General features: G+C 45.8%; 1 protein-coding gene across 8 annotated transcripts in view; it reads right to left on the bottom strand.

The window, feature by feature from the left end:
- Positions 1-16680, bottom strand: part of SORBS1 (sorbin and SH3 domain containing 1) — a 225097-nt gene that overhangs the window by 115764 nt on the left and 92653 nt on the right. For 2 of the 8 annotated variants that reach the window (XM_067538172.1, XM_067538351.1), the window contains exon 2: positions 4141-4239. The exons of 5 other annotated variants lie outside the window; for them this stretch is intronic. Coding sequence is in view for 1 of the 3 variants with exons in the window: in XM_067538150.1 (XP_067394251.1) it covers positions 3476-3486 (11 nt within the window). In the remaining 2 variants the exon portion in view is untranslated. Of the gene's footprint in view, positions 1-3475; positions 4104-4140; positions 4240-16680 lie in introns of those variants that run through there. One more of the 8 variants, XM_067538150.1, reaches the window with a different exon arrangement.

The raw sequence follows: 16680 nt of genomic DNA, 5'->3' as shown, positions 1-16680 counted from the left end.
TAGTAATAGGCCACTGCTAATGTTTATGAATTTCTGCCTTTTATATATAGTTCAATGGGATCGTGATTTTTATCAACGGCAAACTGTTCCTATCAGTTATTATGAAGTATCCAGGGAAGTGCAGCCAATTGAACTGATCAGTCTGTGTCACTTAACTGGAATGACCCACAGACCTCCGAATTGTCTCTGGGGGGGAATGGGGAGAGAAGAATGATCAAATTAAGGATAATGTTTAAAAGATGATCAGGTACAGAGTTTAAACAGAAGTGCTTCTCGACATCCAAACATAATGTACAGATTATCAGCAGGTCCAGAGTTTGGTTGGAAGTTGCAGTGTACAAGGAAAGCATAATCTGTGGTTTCCCGGATGGAAGGTAATAGGTTTGACATTAAGCATACAGTTAGCGTAAGAAGGTACGTTGTTCATACAAAAGTTATGTTTAAGCATGGTTTGTAGGAAGTAGATATGGTAATGAAAGTGGGTTGACCCTCATTGAGTGAGAAATATGGTATAGATAATCCTTCAGTACATAAGATCTATCCGGGAAAGGCTTTTGATTCCTATCATGTCACCGATCAGCACATAATCAGCACATAAGACCATACTGGTCTCCAACAATGGTACATGGCTTGTCAATGGAAGCTGCATAAGCATATTCTGAGACAGCATTTGACCCTTATATAGTGCTGTATGTTTCCATATCAGACAACTGACCTGTCCCTTATGACAGACTTTTAATCTTGGCTCAGCAAACCCAGTACACACAGTATGTAAACACCAAACTCACCTCCCTTCCTGGGATTTGGTTATACTAAGAGAAGAAAACAACAGCAAAACAAACACATAGGTTAGCTCTAACCTTCTTTCCCAGGCTTGACTACTCCTAGGGTTCCTCCTTCAGGACTGCTCAGCTCACATCCTAGCTCCTCTCTCTCCAAAGAGCCACTCCCACCTCCCTTATATCTGGGCAGGGTAATGAGTCACTTGCCTCAGTGAGTCAGCAGAATCCATTCATCCCCTTTCTCCGCAGAATCCACACCTGCTGGGTGTACTAATTCAGGCCAGCCTGGCCGGTCTGTTACAGACAGACATTCACTCTCTGTTTGGGGATGGCAGTCCTTTTGGTTTCATAGGTTCACACTAATATGCAGAAAGACACAGTTGGGAAGCTGCCAATATGTACCAAAAAAAAAAAAAATAGAATAATGCAGCCAGCCCAATGAGTGGCTCTGAATCAGGTCAGCACACAAGAGGTGGGAGTAGAGAGTGGCCAGTGAGGACTCTTGCTCTAAAAATGCCACCTCCATGAGACTGGGGGCCTTCTGGAGGCGATGCGGCACTGTGCTTCCAAGAGCCCCGCTACATGTAGTCAGGTAACACTACTGCCAGCTAGCCTAAGAGAGAGTAAACGCATGAGTCTGCATCTCAACCATCTCTGTGTTAGCCCTGCGGGTTCTGGGGGAGACTAGTCAGCAGGGAACCAGAAAGGTGGGTGAACACACAAAATCTCCACTCCGACTGCTGTCAGCACTAGTCCAGGGCCTTAGACAGATGGGAGACCTATCCCACTTTCCCAGTGTGTGCCATGGAGCCAGAGCAGCACAGGCCCAGTGGCCACTCTGGCCTGCGAGTGTGAGTGGATGCAACTTTAATGGAGTTGCAGCTGCTTAAACTAGCAGCCAATTTGTCCCAGTCACTCTGTGGAAGGAGAAGAGGGGCAGCATTATAAAGGGAGTAAATACAAAGAGTGAATAGCTTTGTTATTACAATGCTGAGGGGCCTCATTCTCTGATGATGCCACGGACTTCACCTGAGTTACTCCCAATTTACATCAGCGTCAGAGAGGATAGAATCCTTCCCCTCCCCCTCCCACCTTGGGCTCTTTTTTCAGCATCTCTATATTTAACCGAAGATTAACCCAATTTCTTGCTCTCGGTGCGAGGTTCAAGCGAGCCAAGCCCCTTCCACTTGAGAAGAGCAATGGCACATCCGCATGTAAATCACTGCTCATTCCATTTATTAGAGCGTGTCAAGAAGGTGAGTGAGTAATGCTATTCATACTGACAAAACTAAATACCTACCTCTCAGCAAAGCTGCGCAGAGTGGCTGGCACCCAGCCCAGGCCCCAAAACAGTAACAGAGACCTCCAATTCTAATCTTTCCAGCACCTCTTACATAAATGTTAAAGACACGAGAAGTGCCACTACTTACCGACAGATTAAAATGAGGTGAGGGTTAGTCACCGAAACAATGGGTCAAATGCACAACCAGACAGCCACAGGGCTCTGTTTTAATTACAGTTCTCCGTGTGGAATCACAATTGGCACTAATACCAATCAATACAATGCAACAAAAATCTACCGTTTACTCCTGTGGGAATTCTGCGCCAAAAAATTCAAACTTCTGCATGTTTTATTTGTCAAAATAACATAATATAATCACGCCAGTTTCAATTATTTTGGTAATTTGTTTCAACATACCTGTCAGCAAGTGTGTCCGTAACAATACAGACAACAGCAAAGGTTCAGGAAATGTTTTCGACAAATAGATTCCTTACTAGGCATATTAATATATAACTTTGAATAACCATTCATTTCAGCTACAATACAGAAATGTATTTCCCACACTTCAGAAGCAGAGCAAAGGCTGGCAGGAGTCAGGGGAAACCGAGGAGCTGAGGGAAAGGGAAGTAATTGCTGGGCAGGAGCCTGGGAGTGAAACTGGAGGGTTGTTGAGTGTGGGTGGAAGAAGCATGGAATAGTTTTTGGGTGGGTGGGAGGGAGGGGCTGTTAGGGAGCTGGGGAGCCTCCCCCATGCAGATCCTGGCTGACCCCTAGCCTGTCCCATTCAGTCAGGCAATCTGCCCCTGTCCCCGTGTGTCCCTGCACTCCCATTCAGCCCCGGGCTCAATGCTGCCACATCACTAGCTCCTGTGCCCCCGTCTGAGTCTGTCCCCCCCACTAGTCCTTCTGAACCTCAGTCTATGAGACCTGCCAGCAGTCCTGTGTGCCTCAATCTGTCCTTTCCCCCCATACCCTGTGTCTCCTCACTTGTCTCTGTCAGCAGGACACTGCGAGAAGGCAGCCACTGGCCCTTCCATCTCTGCGCCTGGCTGCTCTGGCCTGTGAGCTGGCTGCCCTCCCTTCTGGTGCCAGAGCACTCCCTGGTGGGTGATCAGTGTAATTGCAGCCCTCCCCAGCAGAATTTATTTTCTGCAGGGGAAAAAAAAATTTGCAGAGGACATGAATTCTGCACATATGCAGTGGCACACAATTCCCCCAGGAGTAAACATTTGAAATCAGGCTCACTGACTTGGTTCCTAAGAGGCTGTGATCAATAAAACTATCTAAGGGGGGAAAAAAGACAAAGGATGGAGGGACAACACAGTGAACAGCAACACAACAATGTGCAACACCACTATCGATGGGCAGCATGCTCAAGATGAGACTTGGGCAATTAGACAATGATTCTTACCCCACTTCCATTTGGGACAGCAGGATTTGCCATAATGCAGAGGTTCTCAACTTGTGTGAGTCACATACTGCTAAGAGAGGGTTGCAAGCATCCTCCCCTTCCCAGATTGCTATATGGCAGAAGTACCTCAGCTCACTCCTGGCTGTATGGGAAGCAGGCCTAGGGGTGGAGAGGTCTCAGCATGAAAAAGTTTGAGGATCACTGCCATATATAGTGTATCAGACCATTACTGCACCAAATACAATATTCTGCATCCAGCAACAATCAATACGTGATACTGCAGAGGAAGGCAAGAACCGATCACTCCCATCTCCGCCCCCCCACTTCTCATCAAGGTGCCTGATTAATTCCACGATGCTGTGCATAGAAGACAACATTTCTACCTAACTCCTGTGGCAATCATTTTAAGCCCTGAAACATAACCCTGGATATCTTATCTCAGCCAGCAACAATCATTAATGGTTGTAAAAGAAACTGGTGCTTTAAATCCAGCTACATGATTCGAATCCATGGCGAATATAATTTTTCATAGTAAAACAACTATGGTAATATATTCAGCCTGCAGAGGGATGGGGGGAAGCATGCAAAACTCAGACCAGGAAGAGGTCTCTCAACTTCAATTTTATAGCAATTATTCTTTTTGTAGACCACTACTGAATACCAACCTTTCTCTGTAACACTAAGAATTCTCTTCTTCTCATGCTTCCAGAGGAGAAGAAGCCGCTAAATTTCAAGCAGCTCTCTCTGAAAACGGGCTTCAGACTCTGTCAAGAATAACAGAAAAATCAATGCCAACAGCAAGAGAGGAAATATGCAGCAGAGCCACTGGCATTTGCTTGAACAGAACAGCTGGAATAAGTTGTCAATTTCACTTACCGGACTCATCAAACTGCACTGCTTGGCAAAAGGGGTCATGAAAGAAAAGAAAGAGCTTGTGACAAGCTTATGACACTACTCAAAAGCAATAGCAGCCCTTTAGCTATTCAAGAAGTTGCGGAATGACAGATGGAAATGAGGAAAAAACCAAAACAATGTTGTAAAACAGGTTCTTCTCTCTAGTGCAGGGGCAATAGTGTTTGTCAGGCAGCAGTACCATTGCTAGCGCAGAATCTGTCTGATCCAATGCAATGACAGCATTGTCTACAAATTAAACCACAGCATGCTGGGCAGAGAAACATACAACCATTATGACTCACTCATGTCATGACATGCACGCTGACCGCACATCAAAACCCAGAGAAGAAAGACAGAGAGGGTGCACTCTTCCAGGAAGAACAAGATCGACTTGGCAATGATTTATAATCACTACATCTGAAGGTGCTGGTGATTCTATCTCAGCCTGGAGAATCACAAATAGAATTCAGTGGGTTGCAGCCAGTCTCCATTTCTTTAATGGATAGATAGCAGAGGGCAAACTTTGTTGTGTTGCAATATGGGGTTGTTGTATGGAAAAGGTTGAGAAACATGACTGACTTCAAAAAAACCGGAGCAAATGTGGTGTATGAAGCTATGTATCCGACCGCCAGGGCCCAAGCATAATTACGTTGGGACCAGTACAAACTTGTAACACGGGCTCCCTCCCATGTTACAAACCTCCAAGATTTGCAAATCTCACAATATCTGGACAATAGATACATAGATACAAAGAAATAGGTTTCTGTAAATATTCTCAGGCATGATCTACAATTTAGCCTCAATTTTTTCCTCATGGTAATGGGGGTTGCAGCCTGAGCCAGGCCCCCCAGGGCCTCTGGGCCCCGGTAAAGTGTACCCTTCACCCTCCCCCCCCCCCATGTGGGGGCGCTGCTGACCGGCTGGGACATGGGATGTGTTCTCTGTACTGTAACTTCAAATGCATAGGAGTCTCCATCCTGCAATGGAGCTGCCATTCTGTGTTACAGGTAACATGCAGGAAACAAGTTACTTAGGCCCAGATCCTCCAAGGTATTGAAGCTCTTAACTTCCACTGAAATCAATAAGAGTTAGTTGCCTAAATACCTTCCAGGATCTGTACCTTTGTTTGTGTCAGTTTCCCCACTCCCCTCTCTGTCATGGAGACTTTATATTTGTTCTTTGTTGTTTTCCTTAATTGAAAATCAGAGTCATTTAGACTGGAAAGTACATTTTGCTTTTTGTAAAACCAGGGGGAAATATTATGGGCGTGGATTGTTCAGAACTCCAGGAAGGAAAAAAGCCTTGTGTTTTAGGGGCCATTATTGCCCTTCAGACTTCTACAAACTTTATGTAATTCCAGTGTCTTTATTCAGAACACAGTGAAAACCCCCAGCAAGATACTGATTATAATCACTAAGAGAAAGTTATTGCATCTCATGTGTTTCCTTGCCCCCCCACCCCCACTAGCCCCCTTATGTCTTATATCTGAAACTGAAAGTAACAATAACAGCTGACACAATTACACTGGGTGTGATTTTCAGTTATGCTAAGGAGCTTTGATGCTACTCTGACAGTATAAAATAGAGGACCTCAAACTGTGGGGCAAGGTGGGGCCTGGGCCAGTCCCCATGCGGGGCAGGGAGGAAGTGCCATGCAGCCCTGCTCTCCCCCATCTCTGCTTTGGCTCTCCCCCATCTGCAGCCCCAGTTCCTGGCTCCCAGTCTCGGTTCTCAGTCCCACTCCGGCCCCGGGACTGCAGCTTTGGCCATGGCCCCAGTTCCTGGCCCAAGAGCTGCAGCTCCAGCCATAGACCTGGGCCCCAGACTGTCTGCGGCCCCACTCCTGGCCTGCAGCTTGGGTCCCAGCCGCAGCTCGGGCCCCAGCTCCCGGCCCTGATTGTAGCCCACCACTGTGCTTCCAGCCCCAGCTCCCTACTGCAGCTCCTGGGGGACGCAGACCAGGTGGGGGGACCCAAAAATTGGGGGACCATTGGCATAAAGGGACGCTGAAGTGGATGGAAATAGCCTGAGTATACCCCTGTACATGGACTCTCCAGCTAGCATAAGGGCTTGCAGCGGATCAGAGAGACAGCCAGAGAGTACACAGATACTCCATCCTTCTTGGTGTTCATAGGGGGACATGGGAACCAGAATGTAAGTTAGGTCAGCCCAGAGGCTGCTCTGACTTACCCAGGTCTTTCTCCTCCTCTGTCACTTCCAACTGATGTGTACCAGCTTATAGCAGAAATTCTTGTTATTAGTCCCTAAATGCATGACCTTGCACTTTCCACTATTAAATTTCATCCTATTTCTATTACTCCAGTTTACAAGGTCATCCTGTATGATATCCCAATCCTTCTCTGTATTGGCAATACCTCCCAACTTTGTGTCATCTGCAAACTTTATTAGCACATTCCCACTTTTTGTGCCAAGGTCAGTAATAAAAAGGTTAAATAAGATTGGTCCCAAGACTGATCCCTGAGGAGCTCCACTAGTATCCTGCCTCCAGGCTGACAGTTCACTTTTCAGTATGACCTGTTGTACTCTCCCCTTTAATCAGTTCCTTATCCACCTTTCAATTTTCATATTATTTCCCATCTTTTCCAATTTAATTAATAATTTCCCATGTGGAACCGTATCAAATGCCTTACTGAAATCTAGGTAAATTAGATCCATTGCTTTCCTTTGTCTAAAAAATCTCTTATCTTCTCCAAAAAGGAGATCAGGTTGGTCTGGCACGATATACCTTTTGTAAAGCCATGTTGTATTTTATCCTAATTACCGTTAACCTCGATGTCCTTAATTACTTTCTCTTTCAAAATTTTTTCCAAGACCTTGCATACTACTAAGGTCAAACTAACAGGTCTGTAGTTACCTGGATCACTTTTTTTCCCTTTCTTAAAAACAGGAACTATGTTAGCAATTCTCCAGTCATACAGTACAGTCTCTGAGTTTACAGATTCATTAAAAGTCCTTGCTAATGGGCTTGCAATTTTATGAGCTAGTTCCTTTAATATTCTTGGATGGAGATTATCTGGCCCTCCCCTGATTTAGTCCCATTAAGGTGTTCAAGTTTGGCTTCTACCTCAGATGTGGTAATTTCTACCTCCATAGCCTCATTCCCATTAGCCACCCTACCACTATCCCCAAGATCATCATTAGCCTCATTAAAAATGGAGACAAAGTATTTGTTTAGATATTCGGCCACGCCCAGATTATCCTTAACCTCCACTCCATGCTCAGTGTTTAGCAGTCCCACTTTTTCTTTCTTGGTTTTCTTCCTATTTATATGGCTATAGAACCTTTTGGTATCTGTTTTCATTCCCTTTGCAAGGTCCAACTCTACTTGGCTTTTGTCCTTTCTCACTTTATCCCTACATGTTCTGATCTCCAAGAAGTAGCTTTCCTTGCTGATCAGTCCCATCTTCCACTCCTTGTAGGCTTTCTGCTTTCTCTTAATCACCTGTCTGAGATGCTTACTCATCCAGCTTGGTCTACAACTCTTGCCTCTGAATTTTTTCCCCTTCCTTGGGATGCAAGCTTCAGATAGTTCCTGCAACTTTGACTTGAAATAATTCCAAGCCTCCTCTGCCTTTAGATCCATGAGTTTTTCAGCCCAGTCCACTTCCCCAACTAATTCCCTTCATTTTTTAAAGTTAGCCCTTTTGAAGTAAAAAACCCTAGTCACAGATCTATTTTTGTTTATCCTTCCATTTAGTTTGAACTGAATTAGCTCAGGGTCACTCGAACCAAGGTTGTCCCCTACAACCAGTTCTTCTGTGAGGTCCTCACTACTCACCAATACCAAATAAAAAATGGCATCCCCTCTTGTTGGTTCAGTAACTATTTGGTGAAGGAATCCGTCAGCTACCACATCCAGGAAAATCTGGGCCCTATTATTACTACTAGCACTTGTCCTCCAGTCTATATCTGGGAAGTTAAGTCTCCTATAATCACACAGTTCCCAGTAGTATTTATTTCATTAAAAGCCTTAAAGAGGTTTCTATCCATGTCCAAATCAGATCCTGGTGGTCTGTAGCACACCCTAAGCACTATTCCAGGGGAAACTCTAGTAACCAATGTCTACTTAGATAATAATAGGGATTTTTGGAAGGTTAGAGAAGTTAGTCAAATTAGTGCTGGAGGAGTCAGCAGAACAAACACATGTGGAGAGGTTACCAACAAAACTAGAGGATTATTTAGCTGGAAAGGAGGCAAGCAAGAGGTAGACCCCATTGATTTTGGAACAGCAAATGAAGTAATGAATAAATGAATTGTGAAATTAGATTGGCTTGTCCTGATTTATGTTGCATCATGCTATAAAATGGCAATAAATGTAGCACAAGCACATCCTTTTAGAGGGAAAGGAAAAGCAACATAAAGTCAGCTCAAGGAATTTATTACCACAAGAGGTACTACAGTGAAATACCAGTGCTGGGTTTTTAAAAAAGGATTAGAAAATTTTATGAACATAAATAATATCTGTAGTTGTGAGTGCTACAAAAAGAGTTACAAGGGCAATCAACCCTCTCTTCCGTGTGTACTTGTGCGTTACGAGAAGGTGTGTCTTCTTCTGAGCTAGAAATGGCTGAAGCTCTAAAATCTGGATCTGGATCCTGAATGGCCTCAAAGATCAGGGTGTTTCAATCTGGGGGTTTGGGTCAAGCACCCCTCTATGCTATCGGGTAATGGCCACTGCCAGAGGTAGGAGACTGATAGAGATGGACATTTAGCTGTATCTGGTATGTCAATTCCTATATGCAATGATTTATTAAGCTGGGAAAGCTATTCAGTGTGACAGCAAGTTGCTTGCTTTACATCAGCCATCTACCAATGACACAACCCACTCTTGAGTGCTGGTCAGTCCCCACAGCCATTCAGTCTTTGGTCTCATTACTAGACTACCTGTGAAGGGTGTCGGCTCTGATAGGGACCTATTTCTACTCGCACTGTTACTCGACAATCCATCCTGTCCGATACAGCCTTGTTGCTAAAACCACACACCTGGGCCATCTCTTGCATGACTAATTACAACATCCTCCTCTCTGACTCCTCTTCCTTCCTTCCAGTCCTAAAATCATCATCTTGTCTCACAGCTCTAATCATGGCCCAAATCTGGATTCGAACCAGTGACCCAGTTATGTTCATTACAGGTACTCTGATTAATATGGTAACGAGAGAGCAGAGAGATAAGGAGCTATTTTACAGTCACCAGCTCAGGCACTACCACTCCAAGTCACCGGAGCCCATAAGCTGTCCTTTCCCGGTTCTCTCTCCTGAGCACTCTCTTACCTTCTATTTCCTTCTCCCCTGGTTCTTTATTCTTGTGAGCATTTGCACAGAAACGAGATGTTAGTACAATAAAAATCCATATTCTCCTTTCTTCTGTCCTCCATGATCCTATGTGGCATAGGTAGCGGCAGTGGAAATGTCTACGGCAACAGATGAGGAATAAAGGGCAAGCACATGTAAATGCTAGGGTGCTTGAAGGTGGCACTGTGCCCTAATAGAGCTTAGGGGTGGCCATGTTCTATTACTGTACTTATTGCTATGTAACCAAGACAATATGATAGCCGACCCGGTTCGAGTACCATAAGTTATGGCTGAGTTGCCCTAAGCTAGAAAACAGACATTGAACATGGTTATAGAAATGTGCGGTCTTGTCTGCACTATACAGAGATCCTGAGCTGTGCAGCCATCCCAGAATATAGTTAGACTTGTAGGAAAAGATTCTCTCTCTCGCCCTAAAAGCCCCACTAACCAGCTGAGGGAGAAGTTCCTCAGAGCACGCACTGCTAGAGCTGCTGTAGATGGTCCCAAACAGGCCCCTTTGCTCACTCCAGCCTAGTGCCATGTTGGGAGTTGGAGGGGTATCTGCACAACACACATGGCTACAAGGTTTCTGGGTTGCTCCAGGCTACACAGCTGCCCCTAAGCAGCGCAGTGACCACACTGAGTTGTTCCGAGGGTTGCATCAGCCTCCAATCAGCCCAGAATCCTGAGAGCACAAATGTGGCTTAAAGCTGTCTTTGCCCATCTCCCCGCGGGCTGCACCTGTGTACCCTAAGCCTGCTGGACGCTGTGCCTACCATAGCTGGTGTTTTTCTTACAGCCGCAGCTGTTGCAATTGGGAGATTGCACGAGGCTCCCAGCTTTCAATGAAACAATAAGAATTTGGAGAGAAAAGCTTGAAAATATGAAACAGGCGCACCCTGAATGTTCAGAAACCAGAAGGCAAATAAAAAGAGCCCCTCATCTGTTTTTCAAACCAAAAATCTCTCATTATTTCTAAGCCACGTTCATAACTGGGGCAGAACACAAGGCTTGACTCATGCTTTTTGAACATTTGGGTTGGCAATACTCTGCCATACACAGGATACACAGCACACAACCTCACCCCTACCACGGGCTGTGCCCTTAGGACCCACAAATCCTAGTCTCGTATGTATCCTACTAGAGAGTGTGTTACAGACACCCCCTTCCCCCGCCACCACAAAGGTTTATCTCAACTATAACAGCTCATGGTTTCTGCTCTTTAGGTTCGTGGTTCGGTCCCCAGTGTGTTCTCAGCCCCGACACAAAGGTAACACTGGATAAAGGGAGGAGGAAAACAAAATCAGAAGCTGTACAGAATGGTTTTCAAAACACTCCATGACGTTTTTCAAGAGCCATTGCCTGCCTCTGACCAGCGCCTCTGGGCCAGTGTGCCGCGTGGCAGTGCTGATCCTGCACTCATCTAGCGCCCCTGACTCGAGAACAACGCACAGAGCTCACTCATTTCCATTCCCATGCTCACACCGGAACCCGCAGCAAATGAAGGCCCAGATCTCGGCTAGGGCTGCCAGGTGTCAGGCGTGGCCAGCAAAGATCCAGAGCTGAACTAGCTCAGGTGCTTTTAATCACTAGGTTTGGGTTCAGGCCCTAACACCACAAACTGACACAAAAATGCAGGGGGAAGGAAAACTTGGGGGGATATGAGGGAGGTCACCCCTCTCTAGAGAACCCAGCAGACAGGAAGCCCTAGCCTTGTGTTGAGATATTAAGAAAAGGCCCCTTTGTTTCAGATCCAGCTTGAGAAATGGACATTGGAATGGATCTAGCTAATCAAAACAAGGCATGGGGAGAGGGACTCTACTGGGGGCAGGATCTACTTCACAGTTCACACGGCAAGGCACACCACAGTGATAGGCATGAAATAAGGATTTATTCCAACCTCCCGGAAGTATTTACCTTACCCTGAACCCACGAGACACTAAACCAACAGCTGTTGTGAGTCCAATGGAGACTAAATATAAAGGGCCTGAGGGGAAGGGTTGCCAAGGCTCATGATTTTATTGCGAGACCTGCAGTATTTGGGGTTTTTCCTAAAGGCCGAGCGCTGGACTCATGTCACAGCAGAGAATCTCAGCTCTCACTGAAAGAAAAAAAAGCAAGAGTCTCAGCCTCCGAGTTGTCTCGAAAACACGACCCTCCAAGGAGTCCAGCACCAGAAGACAACTAAAAAGAACTCGTGACACAGCAGTTGTATAATCTTGCGGTATGCAAGCCAATCTTGTGATTTTGGGGGGCCTGCCCTGATTTTTCAGTGGCTTTGGGCAGGCCAGATTGCTGATTTTCCACTGTAAATCTGGAGTCGTTCTGCTAGAATCAATGCAGTTAAACTATTGTGAGAGGACAATCAGAGTCAGATGTTCACGGCTCAGTACAGTTCAACCCTAGGACCTTCAAGCACAGAACTTCTGGGCAATGTCTGTCCCTCCCTCCAGCCAAGGGCTCCTCCTGTCCCCCTAACACTTCCTTTGAAAGGCCTATTCCCTCCTGAGACCCAGGCCATGAGCTCCAAACCTGACAGTTCCTACCTGCCTCTTCCTGAAAAGAGTCTATTGTTCCTCCCCATAATGGATCACAGTAACCCCTCCTCCTCCGTGCAAGGTAATTAGGTCCCTTCTAATATGACTATGCTGATTTGTTGGGGGAGGAGAGGGGGGAGGTGGGTCACTCATTGTCAACTGTCATGATGTTTTCATAAGTCTTGCCATATCTGGTGTGATTCTTAAAGCTCCGGCTCCTGGAATCATGTGAATACATAAGAATCTCAGCTTTGCTCATGGTTGCAGAGAAAGGCTTGAGCACGTCAAAGGCACAAAAACCAGACAGTAAATAAAAAGAACCCTAAATGTATTTTTTTTTTTAAATCTTAATTTTAAGGAGCCTGACTCATGATTCCTGAACACTTGGGGACGGCTTAACTGTATCCTCCAACATTTCTGTTGGCTTTGCGTGGATCTTCCATGAAGTTTGCACATGCACACACAAAGGGTCTGATTTTGCTCTTACTACACATGTTCAACAGCCATGTAATTACAAATACTTTGTAAATATTCCTCCTGATTTATACTGACATAAGCAAAAGGAGAATCAGGTACAAAGATTCCACATGCACTCAGGTTTAGACATTACATAGTGCCTCTGACTTCCTACTATTTGGAAAGGGATTTCAGTTTCTCCTCTTTACTTGTGCACATAGGCTTGTTGAGGGATTGTTTTAAAAAAGGAGAACTTCCATTTTTCCATTATCAAGGGGCAAACTTCAGAATGTCAGTCAGTCAGCGCAGTCATTTTAGGTTAAGAGCACAGCACCACAAGAAAGAACAGAAGTAAAGTCTCCATGAAAGAGTGCACAGATGTGTGTCCTCTGTAACAGTCTGCACAGAACTGAACACAAAATGGCTGCCTGTCTATAGAAGTACAGACCTTAGAGCATTAAAGGCTCACTGTAATCTTTCTGCCAGGTGATTAATGGCAGCAAAAAAGGTCAGGATCAATATATCTTGGATCTCTCTTGACTAATAACTATACTGGCTTGAGTCCCTCATCTGGAAACCTGGGAAACTAAACGCACTGACCTTGACCTATCAGGCAGAGCTTCCCCACTCACAAGAACTCTGGGACTGTGTACAAACAAGAAAGTCAATGCTAGGGAAAGGGTATATAGTCATAAACCTGGGAAAACCCAGCAACAGACTATATATGCAAAGCAAGACCAAAATACCCAGTATCCATCTAACTCCCTTCCTATCTGCTAATGAGACTGGCCCGCAGGAAACACTCCTTTCACCTGACCATCTCACTCATCCACAAAACCGCCTTCCATGGCTTGGATCACAACTGGACCAAGAGAAAGACCCTGTAGCTGGGGCACCGTGGGTGATGCTGGCCTGACTCATCCCAGACCGCTCTGAACCAAGCAGTGCCACATCCCACATCCCAAGCCAGAGCCCTGCCCACACAGCTCTAGCGTGTGAGACATTCCCTTTCTCACTCTGTCACCAGAAGCCTTGGACCTGGAAACATTGTCAAAACCTGTCCGGAATATGTTCTATGTCTAACGACATGCCAGGATGTGAAATGTAATAGTGAACCAGTCAAGAGTGAAACTGGCCTTTTCCTAAAACTCTGGCAGGGTTATACAAGATGTGTATAGATGCCCTCTATCCATAGAATGGGTAGAGTCAAGACAACAAGATCCCGCACCAGTGAGCGGTTCTGGAGAGGTCTTCTCTAGGGGTGAAAGGGTAATTTAGTCACCATGCCCCATAGATCTCCACATCTCTTCTGAGAGCCAATCTTCACATCAGAGGCTGTCTGCAAGAACAAACCACTGGGCTCTAGCTTCCTTGCATCTCAATGGGAAACTAATAAAGCACGTGTTTTGCAAGTCATCCAAGCTTTCGTGGCCCTCTCCTTGTTTATAGCTTGGCATAACATGCAAGCCTTCATTCCACTTTGTGTTTCAAATTTCTCCAATATTTTCATGCACTCTGAACTTTCAGTACTTCTCCCACAAACCAGATTTTCTTTTTGGGCTCTGAGAGCTTCCCAAATATGGCTATTGAATATCTGAGAGATGAGGAGATCTCACAAATATTCCAAAGCCAAGTGAGCTATAAACATTTCAGACTCAGAACAAATAAAACATTAAAAGAGAAAAAAGATGTAGCAGATTGATAGCTAAGCTGTGTACTTAACCAGGGTAGCAAAGAGTCCTTCGAAGCGTCCTACAGCACAGTCAAATATGGTTGGAGAATTCCAAAAGGAAACTCTTGTGAAGGGTTTGCAGCAGCGATGACTCATGGACGAAGTTATCCCGAACACCCCGTGATTGGTAAAGTATTTCAGAGGGGATGTGCTTCCATTTTTTAGATGTTAAAATAAGGACATTTGATACAGAGAGTTTGTTCTAAAAACATGTGCCTAATAATTTAGCTGGCATTAAGCATCCAGCTCAAACTCGGCCTGCTTCCTCTACAGAGCTGCTTGAAATTGCAACAGATGCCAGCTGATGTCTTTGTGTATTTGGTCCAGGGCATTGCTACTCCCCCTAAAGCCCAGCGACTTCCAGGACGGCTCAGTAGGGAATCATGCGGCACAACATTCTCTAGCACCCCACTTCCAGGGGCAATATGGGGGGAGCTGGTATTGGACTGTGGTGCACCCAGAATCATGGAATCTTGGATGGCTCCTTGATCTCCTTTGCCTTAGGCTGGCCTGGAGCACAGAGTAAACAAGACAGACCCACAGAGAACATCTTTTGCTTCTTGGATCTTTTAACTGACTTCGCTGGCGGCAGGGAGAATCTCAGTCAAGCCACTACCGTAAGCAAAAGGCACTGGAGATTAACTGCACTGGAGATCACTAAGCCTCAATGGCTAACTGAAGTCACCATGAACCAAGCAGAAGCAGCTAAGAAAAAAAGTATTTATAAGACAGTGTTGGGGGGAGGAGAGGGAAGGGATGCAAGAGAGACTGAAGATACTGGGCCAAATTAATTCTTGGTTAAAAATCTTTCACACGCTGGCCCAAATTAATTTCTGTGAAAGGGACACTGCTACTGGCAGGGAGAGAGTTAACCCCACCCTTTGCTACCAGTCAGCCATCCCTGCACTTCGAGCAGAGATGGGCAGAGCAGCTGGCGCTCTGTGCAGACAGGTTGCTGCACTTTGCTGACACCAGAAGCAAGGTCTGTCGATGGGTGGGGCAGGGGGCAAATGCCTGCCCTCCCTCTGGTTAGGCTGAAGCAAACCATTTGCTCTGGACGAGAACATGGGGAACATACTTTTCGCCTGGACAGCACTGCAGAAGTAGTCATCTTTCAGACACAGCGCAGTGACCCAATCAGTTTATACATGGCCTGGAACACGTTTATACATGGTTATAAACACTTCCCCCCCCCCACCCTCCATCCATGCAGGCAACAATAATTTGTTTTAAAAGTTACAGCATGGCTGGGCTACAACTGGGTTTCACAAGCTTGTTCAAACAAGCTGAGTTTTGTGGCGCACACTGGGCATTTGACTTGACTTTGTGCTCCAAAAAGAGCCCTTGGTCTTCAGTTTGTTTAATAAATAAATTCCACCTCAGGTGCCCAAACACTAACCCAGGCGAGTCGTGTTCTTCACCTCAGTGGTCAGGCCCTTGTAATTCCATCCCCAGGGGCAGCTCCTCTCTTAGGGGACCTGCACTGAGCTCCCCTGGGGTGGAGGTCCCTGTGGCCGAGCTGTGTAGCGCCCCACCGCGGGTCAGGCGATGGGCTGGTCAGGATGGAGAAGAGCGGTGTTGCTGTCCCAACCCTGAAACAACAGGGGGTTCCCAGGACTGGTGTGAGTGGGCACACAGGAACCACTTCTTTCTTATTCAATTGATGAAATCTGCAAGGCATGGAGCAGTGGAGATGGCTGGGCTTAAATATTACGCACTGGGCTTGGAAAACGTTTTAGCTGTACATGGAAAGTATTTCTTGTTAATGCCTCAGTGGTTCACTATACACAGAGTAGGCTCCCAGCTGGATTAAACACTTAGTAGATTACATTTTAATTGTATAAAAGTCCCAATAATTATTGGTTCATTTTTTCCTAATATTCCACATTTTATCTAATCAGCCACCCTATCAACGATGGCTTCCCAGCCAGGGCCCCACAGGACAGCTAAGAGGAGACGTCTACCAATACAAACTGTTAGGAGGAACCTAGAAAGCCAAGGCTCCCTGCAAATCACATCCACCCCATGAAACAAGGACATGCCTGACTCACTCAGCACAGCTCTAGACTGACGTTCTCAGAGCCAGATTCATCCCTTTGCTGGAGGAATACCTAAGCAGGACCTACATCTGCGCCCTTTGAACCAGCCACACAGGTGGGAAAAGGCCCTAGGGCTACAATGAAACCCACCTTGAACCTGCACACACTATGGCTAACCTCCCGTTGATTTAAATGGGAGCAGGAGGAGGCCCTTGGGCTTCCCTGCAGCAGAGCA

The sequence above is a fragment of the Emydura macquarii genome, unplaced genomic scaffold (genome assembly GCF_026122565.2).
Source record: "Emydura macquarii macquarii isolate MOO-44397 ecotype Brisbane River unplaced genomic scaffold, CSIRO-AGI_Emac_v2 contig_67, whole genome shotgun sequence".
Lineage (NCBI taxonomy): Eukaryota > Metazoa > Chordata > Testudines > Chelidae > Emydura > Emydura macquarii.
This window is presented reverse-complemented; position numbering and strand designations above follow the sequence as displayed.